At 44.3% G+C, this 14299-nt stretch overlaps 1 protein-coding gene across 4 annotated transcripts in view; it reads right to left on the reverse strand.

Moving 5' to 3' along the window:
• The window catches only part of tpp2 (tripeptidyl peptidase 2), a 185874-nt gene that overhangs the window by 124427 nt on the left and 47148 nt on the right, over positions 1 to 14299 (reverse strand). For all 4 annotated transcript variants that reach the window (XM_070891895.1, XM_070891894.1, XM_070891898.1 and 1 more), the window contains exons 10-11: positions 11911 to 12010; positions 6446 to 6594 (exon numbers count right to left, since the gene is read on the reverse strand). In XM_070891895.1, the coding sequence (XP_070747996.1) occupies positions 6446 to 6594; positions 11911 to 12010 (249 nt within the window). The remainder of the gene's footprint in view (positions 1 to 6445; positions 6595 to 11910; positions 12011 to 14299) is intronic.

Here is a 14299-nt window from a genome sequence, read left to right on the forward strand (position 1 = left end):
CCCCCCCTCCCCTCTGCGGGAACCAAGCGGCTGTTTAATTACTCCCCCTCCCCCCCACGGGAACCAAGCGGCTGTTTAATTACCCCCCCTCCCCCCCACGGGAACCAAGCGGCTGTTTAATTACCCCCCCTCCCCCCACGGGAACCAAGCGGCTGTTTAATTACCCCCCCTCCCCCCCACGGGAACCAAGCGGCTGTTTAATTACCCCCCCTCCCCCCCACGGGAACCAAGCGGCTGTTTAATTACCCCCCCTCCCCTCTGCGGGAACAAAGCGGCTGTTTAATTACCCCCCCTCCCCCCCACGGGAACCAAGCGGCTGTTTAATTGCCCCCCTCCCCTCTGCGGGAACCAAGCGGCTGTTTAATTGCCCCCCTCCCCTCTGCGGGAACCAAGCGGCTGTTTAATTACCCCCCCTCCCCTCTGCGGGAACCAAGCGGCTGTTTAATTACCCCCCCTCCCCTCTGCGGGAACCAAGCGGCTGTTTAATTACCCCCCTCCCCTCCGCGGGAACCAAGCGGCTGTTTAATTACCCCCCCTCCCCCGCGGGAACCAAGCGGCTGTTTAATTGCCCCCCTCCCCTCCGCGGGAACCAAGCGGCTGTTTAATTACCCCCCCTCCCCTCCGCGGGAACCAAGCGACTGTTTAATTACCCCCCTCCCCTCCCCCCCGCGGGAACCAAGCGGCTGTTTAATTACCCCCTCCCCCCCCCCCCCCGCGGGAACCAAGCGGCTGTTTAATTACCCCCTCCCCCCCCCCCGCGGGAACGAACACCTGCAGCATTCTCCGTACCTGAAGCACTTTCACACAGGTAGGAACATGGTTTATTTAATCTTTTCTTTGCTTATAAATGTTTATTCAGGTTGGATTTATTTGTATAATATTTGTAGAAGTATCAATAAGGATTTATTGTCGAATTTAATGAGTTCCCCTCCCCCACACCTCGTTCCCAACGCCTAATTTGTAACCTGCGCCTGATTTTTTAATGTGTAGTAGAGCAGGTTTTTTCAGTTCTACAAAAATCTTCACTTGCTCCATTCTACTTTAGTTTGGAGTACGTTTTCACTGTGGAAACTTTGAAATCAGGCGTCAGTGGCCGGACACGCCCCCTTTTGAAGAAAAAATTCTATTCCAAAGTAGAACTGTTCTAACTGACTAGAACTGCAGAAAAAAAAATGTGGAGAATTGCGATTTCTAAGCTAGTCCGTTCTCCACCAGTTGCTCCTAAAAATCAGGCGCAAATCATGTGGAAACTTGGGCCCAATGTATTTGGCCTGGTTCTCACATGAAGAATTCACCCAACATGATCATATGCCCTCTTTTTTTGTTTCTTCATATTCTCTATCTCCCTAGTCATCCAAGAAGCCCTGGCTTTGGTTTCCCCTACCTTTCCCTCTTGTTGGACTGTACCTAGCCTGTATCAGAAACACCTCCTCCTTAAACATCACTCATTGTTCTATTACAGTTTTTTCTATCAATCTTTGGTTCCATTTTACCCTGGCTACATATCCTTTCATCCCATTGAAGTTAGCCCTCTTCCAATTAAGACGTTCTACTTTAGATTGTTCCGTGCTCTTCTCCATTACTAATCTAATCCTTATGATAGGATGATCACTTTTACCCAAGTGTTCTCCCACAGACACTTGGTGCACTTGGCCCACCTCATTCCCCAGCACCAATTTCAGCAATGCTTCCTGGTTGGTCCGAGAACATACTGGTCAAGGAAGTTCTCCTGAACACATTTCAGAAATTCCTCTCCCTCCTTTCCCTTTACTCTAACATTATTCCAATCGATATTTGGGTAATTAAAGTCCCCCAATATCACCACTCGGAGCGGATTTTCGGGTCGTTTGCAACCAGGGTTTCGTCACATTTTGACCCTCCATGGCGAAAAATGGGGCGATCAGCTGTTTTTCGCCCGGTCGCAATCCTCGGGTTGGTTTTTGTGGCGGTGCTTAGAAGCACCGCCGGGGAGAGCTGTATTGGGTGCGCAGCGGCTCACATTGAACATCTTTTTTCATCACGTTTCCGTTATTACCACTACATCATATTCTCACACGGCTAATTGTGCCTGTAGCTCACCAACCTTTGTGCGTTTACATACGTACTGGTATTGGCGAAGGATGGCAGGGTTGACTGTGCCAAACATTATATAAGAAAGGTCGAAGAGGACAAGGCGAGGCAATGCACTGCAGTTAGTCACAGAGAATGTTGCTCATGTTAAAGACAAAAGGGACATTGGAAAAAGGGCCACTGTTGGTGAGGATGATAGTTGAATGTGGTTATCCTATACCTGACTTGCAGTGCCCGATATTGATGGTCAGTGCAGATAATGGAAGAGTATTCCATTCTTAGTGCCAACATCCTATAACCACATACAATTTATCAACAAAACCACTTCACATAATAATATCAAATTGTACTTTTAAATAAACAAGACCGTTGCTCAACAAAAATGGCGACAGGAATTTCAGGGTTCCCGAAAATAAAATAAAAAACTTAGGTAGATGGGCCATAGAAAACTTGCTGCAGATACTTCTATACTGCACATCATTTTAGACTGCTTTGTTGGAAATGCACCAAAAGTCAAGTGTGCCTATACATTATGTATGCTGAACACAAGTCTTTAACACTATTAGAGCTGAATATCTAAAATATATCAGTGGACAAGAGAGAAAACAAAGCAATTTCTTTTACACTTACAGTTCTGGCACCACTATTTATTTTTGTTTTGAAATAACTTACGCCTTACGCCAATGATCTAAAAAGCTCTCTTTATGATTCATCCCACATCAAAATCCATGGTAATAATCCGCAACAGAATATGCTCCCAGCTTATAATGTTACGGATACTATAGTGAACAGCCTACAGCACAATGAGCCAGAATCAAGTTGACTTATAATCAGGGTGAGTGAAATAAGACAGATAGTTTTGAGAAGATCTAAAGGATAATTCTTCAACATCTAAATGAGCTTCTTTATCACTACAACCAAAATACCACTTCTGGCCAATAATGTATTTTAGTGATTCAATGTACAGGTTAGACTACAGATGAATACGTGGCTTGAAGAGTGGTGCAGAAGGGAGGGATTCAAATTCCTAGGACATTGGAACCAGTTCTGGGGGAGGTGGGACAAGTACAAACCAGACAGTCTGCACCTGGGCAGGACTAGAACCATTATCCTAGAGGGAGTGTTTGCAAGAGCTGTTGGGGAGGAGTTAAACTAATATGGCAGGGGGATGGGAACCTATGCAGGGAGACAGAGGGAAGTAGAATGGGGACAGAAGCAAAAGATAGAAAGAAAAAAAGTAAAAGTGGAGGGCAGAGAAACCCAAGGTAAAAAGTAAAAAGGGCCACATTACAGCAAAATTTAAAAGGGGCAAAGTGTGTTAGAAAGACAAGCCTGAAGGCTCTATGACTCAATGCGAGGAGTATTCAGAATAAGGTGAACGAATTAACTGTTAACTGCTATCTGCGCAGTTATGATGTAATTGGAATCATGGAGATATGACTCCAGAGTGACCAAGGCTGGGAACTCAACATCCAGGGGTATTCAACATTTAAGAAGGATAGACAGAGAGGAAAAGGAGGCAGGGTGGCACTGCTGGTTAAAGAGGAAATTAATGCAATAGTAAGGAAGGACATTAGCTTGGATGATGTGGAATTGGTATGGGTGGAGCTGCGAAATACCAAAGGGCAGAAAACGCTGGTGGGAGCTATGTACAGACCACCAAACAGTAGTAGTGAGGTTGGGGACAGCATCAAACAAGAAATAAGGGATGTGTGCAATAAAGGTACAGCAGTTATCATTGGTGACTTTAATCTACATATTGATTAGGCTAACCAAACTGGTAGCAATGCGGTGGAGGAGGATTTCCTGGAGTGTATTAGGGATGGTTTTCCAGACCAATATGTTGAGGAACCAACCAGGGAGCTGGCCATCCTAGACTGGGAGAAAGGACTAATTACTAATCTTGTTGTGCGAGGCCCCTTGGGGAAGAGTGACCATAATATGGTAGAATTCTTTATTAAGATGGAGAGTGACACTGTTAATTCAGAACCTAGGGTCCTGAACATAAGGAAAGGTAACTTCAATGATATGAGGCTTCAATTGGCTAGAATAGACTGGCAAATGATACTTAAAGGGTTGACGGTGGATAGGCAATGGCAAACATTTAAAGATCACATGGATGAACTTCGACAATTGTACATCCCTGTCTGAAGTAAAAATAAAATGGGGAAGGTGGCTCAACCGTGGCTAACAAGGGAAATTAAGGATAGTGTTAAATCCAAGGAAGAGACATATAAATTGGCCAGAAAAAGCAACAAACCTGAGGACTGGGAGAAATTTAGAATTCAGCAGAGGAGGAGAAAGGGTTTAATTAAGGAGGGGGAAAATAGAGTACGAAAGGAAGCTTGCCAGGAACATAAAAACTGACTGCAAAAGTTTCTATAGGTATGTGAAGAGAAAAAGATTAGTGAAGACAAACGTAGGTCCCTTGCAGTCGGATTCAGGTGAATTTATAATGGGAAACAAAGAAATGGCAGATCAATAGAACAAATACTTTGGGGTTCTATCTTCACGAAAGAAGACACAAATAACCTTCCGGAAGTACTAGGGGACCGAGGGTCTAGTGAGAAGGAGAAATTGAAGGATATCCTTATTAGGCAGGAAATTGTGTTAGGGAAATTGATGGGATTGAAAGCCAATAAATCCCCGGGGCCTGATATTCTGCATCCCAGAGTCCTTAAGGAAGTGGCCCTAGAAATAGTGGATGCATTGGTGATCATTTTCCAACAGTCTATCACTCTGGATCAGTTCCTATGGACTGGAGGGTAGCTAATGTAACACCACTTTTTAAAAAAGGAGGGAGAGAGAAAACGGGTAATTATAGACCGGTTAGCCTGACATCAGTAGTGGGAAAAATGTTGGAATCAATTATTAAGGATGAAATAGCAGCGCATTTGGAAAGCAGCGACAGGATCGGTCCAAGTCAGCATGGATTTATGAATCTTGACGAATCTTCTGAAATTTTTTGAGGATGTAAAGTGGACAAGGGAGAACCAGTGGATGTGGTGTATTTGGACTTTCAAAAGGCTTTTGACAAGGTCCCACACAAGAGATTGGTGTGCAAAATCAAAGCACATGGTATTGGGGGCAATACACTGACGTGGATAGGGAACTGGTTGGCAGACAGGAAGCAGAGAGTCGGGATAAATGGGTTCTTTTCAGAATGGCAGGCAGTGACTAGTGGAGTGCCGCAGGGCTCAGTGCTGGGACCCCAGCTCTTTACAATATACATTAATGATTTAGATGAAGGAATTGAGTGCAATATCTCCAAGTTTGCAAATGACACTAAACTGGATGGCGGTGAGCGCTGTGAGGAGGGTGCTAAGAGGCTGCAGGGTGACTTGGACAGGTTAGGTGAGTGGGCAAATGAATGGCAGATGCAGTATAATGTGGATAAATGTGAGGTTATCCACTTTGGGGGCAAAAACACGAAGGCAGAATATTATCTGAATGGCGGCAGATTAGGAAAAGGGGAGGTGCAACGAGACCTGGGTGTCATGGTTCATCAGTCATTGAAAATTGGCATGCAGGTACAGCAGGTGGTGAAGAAGGCAAATGGTATGTTGGTCTTCATAGCTAGGGGATTTGAGTATAGGAACAGGGAGGTCTTACTGCAGTTGTACAGAGCCTTGGTGAGGCCTCACCTGGAATATTGTGTTCAGTTTTGGTCTCCTAATCTGAGGAAGGACATTCTTGCTATTGAGGGAGTGCAGCGAAGGTTCACCAGACTGATTCCAGGGGTGACTGGACTGACATATGAGGAGAGACTGGATCAACTGGGTCTTTATTCACTGGAGTTTAGAAGGATGAGAGGGGATCTCATAGAAACGTATAAGATTGTGACTGGACTGGACAGGTTAGATGCAGGAAGAATGTTCCCGATGTTGGGGAAGTCTAGAACCAGGGGTCACAGTCTAAGGATAAGGGGTAGGCCATTTAGGACTGAGATGAGGAGAAACTTTTTCACTCAGAGAGTTGTTAACCTGTGGAATTCCCTGCCGCAGAGAGTTGTTGATGCCAGTTCATTGGATATATTCAAGAGGGAGTTAGATATGGCCCTTACGGCTAAGGGGATCAAGGGGTATGGAGAGAAAGCAGGAAAGGGATAATGAGGGAATGATCAGCCATGATCTTATTGAATGGCGGTGCAGGCTCGAAGGGCCGAATGGCCTACTCCTGCACCTATTTTTCTTTGTTTCTATGTTTCTTTTAAACAAGCAACAGCTCCACCATATTTACAAACATTCTATGAAATTCCATGTCTACTTACTTCCAATAATCTGTTAAATAATAATGATGGGGTATATTGGTAGGGAAAAAAACATTATTCTGTTCAACGCACTATTTAAACATTCATTGCATGATTATTTGTTACCTGAAAGCAGTAGAGCAATCCCTCCACAAGCATTTGGAGAAGACATTGAGGTCCCATTCATCAACTGTGTTCCACGTAGTGTCCAGTTTGGGACAGAAGCTATGGCACCACCTGGCGCACTGATACTCACTCCAAGAGCTCCATCAGCACTAAAAAAAATGTATTACAAAATCTAGTAATCAACACTTTCAAGACCAGAAAATAGGCAGGGAAAATCTAGTCTGATTGCAATACAAAAAAAGCAATTTTACAAAATGTTTAAAAATCTCAATTGATACAACAAAGGATACATTATATCAATTGCACAGAACAGTAATTTTCATCTTCAGGTCATCGAAGACTCGAGTCCTCCACTGCAACAATTTCAATTTCTAAATTGGTAGCATAATTCGCTAGGTAAACATTCACCCATAAAATTTAACCAACAAGAGGGTTTGAATAACTTCAGAGCAAGCTCACCAAGTTCCATGTCACAAATGGATAAAGTGCCATTTTCTAAAACTTTCTGTTGAGTCATCTTCATAGGAAGTCCCTCAGAGTCGAGGATGACTTGCTTCCACATTAAAAATGAGTTCTCAGATGATTGATAAGTCCAATGCGGGAACTACAGGCCCCAAGGACCCAAGTTTCCACATGCGGCAAAACAGGCGCCCCTCTGAGCTGGGCGCCCGTTTTTCGCGCCGAAAACGGCGCCTGAAAAAAAACACGCTATTCTCGAGCGCTTTGCAGCTCGATGTCAGCTTGGCGCGGCGCCCAGGGGGCGCAGCCTACCACTCGCGCCGATTTTGTAAGTAGGAGGGGGCGGGTACCACTTAAATGAGGTTTTTTTCGTGCAGGCAACCCTGCGCGTGCGTGTTGGAGCGTTCGCGCACGCGCAGTGTGAAGGAAACATTGGCACTCGGCCATTTTTGTCGTTCTTTGTAGCTGTTCAATTTTTAAAATTTTTTAATAAAACCACATTGCCCTTCCATGATCAGCACTGAGGCTTCTTGCAGCAGTGAGAAGGCTGCAGGAAGCCTCAGAAGTTGAGGCAGCCGTTTCACGACGGGCCCGACCGACGGCAGGGGGGCCTCCCTCCCCCTGCCGTCAGGAATGGCTGCCTCAACTTCTGAGGCTTCCTGCAGCCTTCTCACTGCCTCCCCCCCGCTGCCTCCCCCCCCACCTGCCGCCGGGAACGGCTGCCTCCTCCCTGCCTCTGCCGTCGGTCGGGCCCTTACTGCCTTCCCCCCCCCCCCCCGCCGTCGGGAACGGCTGCTGCAGTCGGTCGGGCCCTTACTGCCTTCCCTCCCCTGCCGTCGGGAATGGCTGCCTCAACTTGAGGCTTCCTGCAGCCTTCTCCCTGCCTGAAGCACTTTCACACAGGTAGGAACATGGTTTATTTAATCTTTTCTTCGCTTATAAATTTTTATTCAGGTTGGAATTATTTGTATAATATTTGTATAAGTATAACTAAGGATTTATTGTAGAATGTAATGACTTCCCTTCCCCCCACCTCGTTCCCTACGCCTAATTTGTAACCTGCGCCTGATTTTTTAATGTGTAGACAAGGTTTTTTCAGGCCTACAAAAATCTTCACTTGCTCCATTCTAAGTTAGTTTGGAGTACGTTTTCACTGTGGAAACTTTCAAATCAGGCGTCAGTGGCCGGACACGCCCCCTTTTGAAAAAAAAATTCTGTTCAAAAGTGAAACTGTTCTAACTGACTAGAACTGCAGAAAACTTAAATGTGGAGAATTGCGATTTCTAAGATACTCCGTTCTCCACCTGTAGGAGCAAATCATGTGGAGAACGGAGTATCTTAGAAATCGGAATTCTCCACATTTAGTTTGTTCCAGTTCTAGTCAGTTAGAACAGTTTCACTTTGGAACAGAATGTTTTTTTTCCAAAAGGGGGCGTGTCCAGCCACTGATGCCTGATTTGAAAGTTTCCACAGTGAAAACGTACTCCAAACTAACTTAGAATGGAGCAAGTGAAGATTTTTGTAGGCCTGAAAAAAACTTTGTCTACACATTAAAAAATCAGGCGCAGGTTACAAATTAGGCGTAGGGAACGAGGTGGGGGGGGGAGGAAGGGAAGTCATTACATTCTACAATAAATCCTTAGTTATACTTATACAAATATTATACAAATAAATCCAACCTGAATAAGAATTTATAAGCAAAGAAAAGATTAAATGAACCATGTTCCTACCTGTGTGAAAGTGCTTCAGGCAGGCCTTTCATGTTGGAGACAGGCAGGGGTGTGGCGTCAGTCTCTCGACGGCAGCGGCAGCAATCTTCGAGCTGAGCTGCAGTGCTTGAGGCAGGCCTTCATTCTCTTCGTGGCTGGCCGCGAAGCAGCAGCACCGGACGGACCCGAGGCCATTCGGCCATAAGATATCAGCTGCGTCAGTGGCTGGCCGGCAGCCGAAGAATCAACGCAGGACATACGCAGCTCATTAAGGTTCTTGAGGCCATTCGGCCACGCTTTAGGGGCGGCGTCAGTGGCTGGCCAGCAGCCAAAGAATCAGCAGTGGACGGACGTGAGGCCATTCGGCCATAGGATATCAGCGGCGTCAGTGGCTGGCCGGCAGCCGAAGATACAGCAGCAGCCTTCGAGCTGTGAGGGGGACTGAGGCCATTTGGACAGGGAGAGGCAGCCACATCGACAGTTTTATATTTAAATTTGCAGAATGAGTGCTGCATTGTCAACACCACGGATTATGCAATGGTTTGCCATCTTTGTTCTTGGTGGACGTTGATCCATTGCAAAGTTGAATTGGCACTCTTATTTCTCCAAACACACAGTCCTTAATTTGCATGCACCAATGCAGCACCGGTTCTGCAAGTTTAGCAGTGAAAAGCTGAACTCACTGATTTCAGCAGGTGATTTATTCAGCAGTGCTGCTAAAAGCACTCCCTCACACACAGAAATATCAAAAAAAATTAAATTGCAAGCCTTTGCAGGAGTCCAAGAAACAAATCTTCACTTTTTCTGCAGTATTTTTAAAAATGGCCGAGTGCCAATGTTTGTGTGAGACTGCGCGTGCGCGCACGCTCCAACGAAGACTAATTTAAATTGTACCCGCCCCCTGCTACTTAGAAAATCGGCGCGAGTGTTAGGCTCCGCCCCCAGCTGCGAAGAGCGCGCCGCGCCAAGCAGACATCGAGCTCCAAGGAGCTCGAGAATATCGGACTTTTTTTTAGGCGCAGTTTTCGGCGCGAAAAACAGGCGCCCAGCTCGGAGGTGTGCCGTTGTCACCACGGGACGAAACTTGGGGCCACAGTTTCTGTCGCAGGTTGGACAGACGATGGTTGAAAGTACGTTGGTTAAACTGCCGGTTTGTTGAAGAGCTCGAGTTGTCATGCGCTCCTTGTATGTGCTTGGTCTCCGCTTGCTCCCAGCGAAGCATCTCGAAGTGTTCCGACGCCCTCACGGATTATTCTCTTCCATTTTGAGTGATCTTGCACCAGTGATTCCCAGGTGTCGGTGGGGATGTTGAACTTCTTCAAGGAGGCCTTGAGGGTGGCCTAGTGTTGGAGCTTTTACTATTATGTTCAAATTGAATTTAATATTCTGTTATTTTGTGATCCAGCTTTCAATTCTGTCCCGAAGAAACTAATTACCATTTTGACAATCTCAACACCAAAGTTGCAGTACAACTCTGAACCAGTATTCGACTCTGCAGTCCAGTGGTATGGGATCCTCTGCAGGAGGGAGTGACACACTGCTCGAGTTTGTCATTGCATGGAGTACAATTGTACTATGCTGTTGAACCGCTTGGACCTCCTCAGCATGTTTTAAACTTACCAGAGTGGATTTCAATATTTGAAGTCTGCATTCCCTAAATGTGTAAATTTTAACAGATACACAGAGCTCTGACTTGTGCAGATGAAGTTCATTTGGAACTTGGAAGCGTAATTGAGGTGCTGACTGGAACAAATATGGTAGTCTTCGACGCTTTAGTGCTATCTTAATAACCTGTTCGAGGAATAATTAAAATTTATACTCGTTAAAAAATATAGGTTACACTTTAAGGAGGACAGGTAAAAGTGAGGGACCTTCCAAAACCTGCTGATTTGGAAAACTTAAATAATGAGTATGGGGCCGAAATTGCCCTGCTCAGAAAGGCCCGATAGCGCCTCTGGGATGTGCTAACGGGGAGCTAAAGGGTTTTCGCCCAGGGACGTTGGCCAGAGCCCCTCTCCCGCCCCCCCAGCAACAAGTGGTTTGCGTCACAACCCGCTATTAGCGCACCGATGCCAACCCCTTTGTGCCCCTCGGGTGAAAGTGACGCGAGGTCAGCGGGGACCGATGCCACCGACAGCTTCTCGGGGTGACTGGGGCGCCCCGGCCGCCCTTATGGCGTGGCGGCCGGCATCTTTTATGTGTCGGCCGACTTTTCAGTCGATCCAATAATGGCGGCCGCTGGTGTGGCTGGGCCGCCAACATGCAGACTGGTACTCCTTCTTGGGTGCCAGGCCGCCGGCCCGTCCAACACACTCCCTGGTGGCCTAGTGGGCACCCCTAAACAAGCTGCAGAATTCGCAGCAGCCCTCCCCTTTAAAAGGGGTAGGACGTTGTGACGCGTGACATCAGCAGCGTGGCGCCGACGTGCTGAGCGTTGCATCCCACAAACGTGCCGTTACCGCAACCAACATTTTCTTTATTCAAAGACATGAATTCCGGGCCGGTGGTGGTACTTCCTGCGCGGGCGCTAAAATATCAGTTAATTCGAATTGAGCGACCCAAACCCAGCACGGGACAATTTTGGCCCCCATGTCTCATATTCAATAAGAGAAGTAAAATTACAAACCAGTCCCGAGAAGCTGTATGAAAGCAATGAATTTGGCCTCAGATTTTCCTCCTTTTGGGAAGAGGTTTTCTCATGCCTAACATACCAATGTCAGAATCGCAGGGGAAGAACCAGGAACCTACCACATGATGCAGTGCAAGCTCATTTTTTTTTCTTACCCACACGCTGATATATTGATAAAAGGCAATGCTGACTAGTTTTGCCAGCATGAACAAAGTCAACTGAATTCATCCCTTGAGAAGGCATTTATTCCAATATGAAACTATAAATACTTCACCCTATATTAATACCTCCCTTTGACTGAACACAAATGGTTTCTAAATTTCAATAAGCAAGATCTCCTTACTAAGGGCACATGTCTTGAAACTACACTATTTAAAATAATGAATTAATACCTAATTAAAATAGAACAAAAGAATTTCATACAAACAGGTTAACTCATTCATTACTAATCGCACATAGCACAATTTCAAGGCAACAGGGTAAATAAAAATAAGGAAACAATCATATGGAGAGATTAAAAAAAAAGGTAACTTTTTAGAATAAATCTTTGTTACTGTATTCTTATTACATTAGGCAGGATTTACTAGATACTACTGCACCATTCATGAGAGTTTACCATAAATGCATCCGCATAAGCCAACGAGTTGACCAACACAGAAGTTGCTTACCATGGTCCTCTTGAAGACCAGGTATACTGGTTGGCAGGCAGCTTCTCTCGCAAGGAGTATTCAGCAATCATCATGTCAGGTGAGACATATGCACCAACACCTGTAGATAGAGCCCAAACTCTTAATTTCAAAATTATATTATGCATTCGGTGTCAGGAAACATTCGATGGTGAAACTACTTCTGAACCAAACCAATAACTTTGAGAAGTGAATTACTTAGATCAAATCCATAGGTACAAGTTGGCAATATTTATTAAATAATATATTTATATTGCTTCTGGATTGATACTATCCCTTCAATGTATGTTTGCCTTGATATTACATCAGCAAAACAGTAATACAGTAAAATAAGTTATCTGTAAATAGACCAATCTACTGACACCAATACTGCAAATCAGACATGCAAAAAAGGTGATGCTCTTAGCTCACTTCACCCAACATGTACACTCTATCCCTGCAAGATGAAATGATGCATGGCATCGAGGGCTTCACAGAGGGAAGCTGCAGATAGAAAACTTCAAATCATAACTCTATGGAGATATCTTAGATTAATAACTTTGGTTCACCCTTCAAAAACTGTATAGTATAGATTAAACAACGTGGCTGAAGACTACACAACTCAGCCACTCATACAAGACAACTTAATGTTAAGCCCCAAGTTATGCAATCTAATATTGCTCAATGGCTAATTTCTCAACCATTGCTCATCACAGCATGCATTCTCCAAGACTTATTTTACATGGCTATCCTTAGCCTCGTGACAAACATTTCAGACTCAATAAAACAGACAGCAATCATCTACACAAAATACCAACAATGAAAACTATATACTTGGAATGCAATGATTATACATGAAAGGACTGAAGCTCAATCAAGATAAACTAAGACATGAAAAAGTTAACACGAACTAAAATTCCTGGCCATTTATGAAGGTTTAAATAGGAGCTAAATAAATTATAGCAGACTACACAATGCAGACCAGCACACAATCAAAGCAAAATATTGTACCACAGAATGGTTGGGCATATGGCCACTCTTCATACTCTGTACAGTAATTGTCGGGCCTTGGCTGGGATGACGTATGTGCTCAAGAAAAGGCAGAAACACAAACCCAAATGAACAAGGACCACAAATATTCACAGCAGGACACATGCCCACTTGCTCAAACAGTGATTTGTGCTTAGTAAGGGAAGGGGAAGACAATATCTATGCCAGAATGTTATTAATTTTTGAACCAGCATTAGGAGTGGTGATACAGGTTACATACAGCTGAATTTAGTAGTATTTTTAATTATTACACGTAGAGAAGGTGGTTGTAAATGCATTAATCAAACCTGGATTTCAAAAAACTTAAGTAGAAACTAGTTTCAGCCAGTGACTGAAAGATGCTTAAAACTACAAGTGAGATTTCCTTCCTAAACTATTTAGGATTGGTTTCAATATTCCACAAGTCTTCACACATAAACTATATTCCTACACAGCAGATTTGTTGAGAATTTCTATTTAGAAACTTAGGGCGCCTGTAATTTTGTACCCATTAAATGGAAAATCACAGGTTGACGAGTGCACAAGCAGAAAACTCCAGCCAAAGCATCTAAAAAAAAATCTTCCACATATTTACAAGATTGGCTGCAGTTGCTTAGACAGAAATTCTCTTTCACGAACAAAAATGAATCTTTACCAAAATCCGGAAGAGGAGTTGATTGTACAACGTTAGATAACGAACCAGTGGCATTTTAAGAGTTTCGAAGGGTATCAAAATATTAATCATCCAATAGTAGATTTCCAGTTTAACCAGTTTACATTCATTAATTTGATTTTTGACAAGAGCTGGAATTGGTTCTCAGTGGTCTTCAGCTACATTAGGAATTATTTGGTATAGGGGCATTACTGAAAGGTTTTGTAATAATAAATTAAGGACATTTTTTTTTTTAAAAAAGGTGCAAATTAAGCATCAGGTAAATTAACCAAATTCCAAAAAGTAATGAGAAATGTTGATTAATCAAGCATTTTGGTCAAGGCTCATCTGGTTAAACCAGTGAGTAGCAGAGACATACAAATTGAAAAGGTATAGGTTTGACCCCTGGTCTGTGCTGAGTGAGCTGATTAAGCTAGTATGGCTGTAGCGGCAATATATTACTCCCAATCCCTTTGGGTTGTGGATGGGGAAACTTGTCGAAGATAACCACCCCCCACCACTGCTATCTGCATACCCTTGCTGCAAGTGTGGTGGTGGGAGTGGACAATGGATGATAACAGGATAAAGCTTGACTGTGATGCCCACAGCAGTCAAATAGCTTAAGGGCAGTCACTGTCTAAGTTCATAAATGGTAGCTGAGTGAGGTATCAAAAGCACTTCAGCAAGTCAGTATCTTCAGGCAAAGCAAGA

This window comes from Pristiophorus japonicus, chromosome 10, assembly GCF_044704955.1.
Source record: "Pristiophorus japonicus isolate sPriJap1 chromosome 10, sPriJap1.hap1, whole genome shotgun sequence".
Classification (NCBI taxonomy): domain Eukaryota; kingdom Metazoa; phylum Chordata; class Chondrichthyes; family Pristiophoridae; genus Pristiophorus; species Pristiophorus japonicus.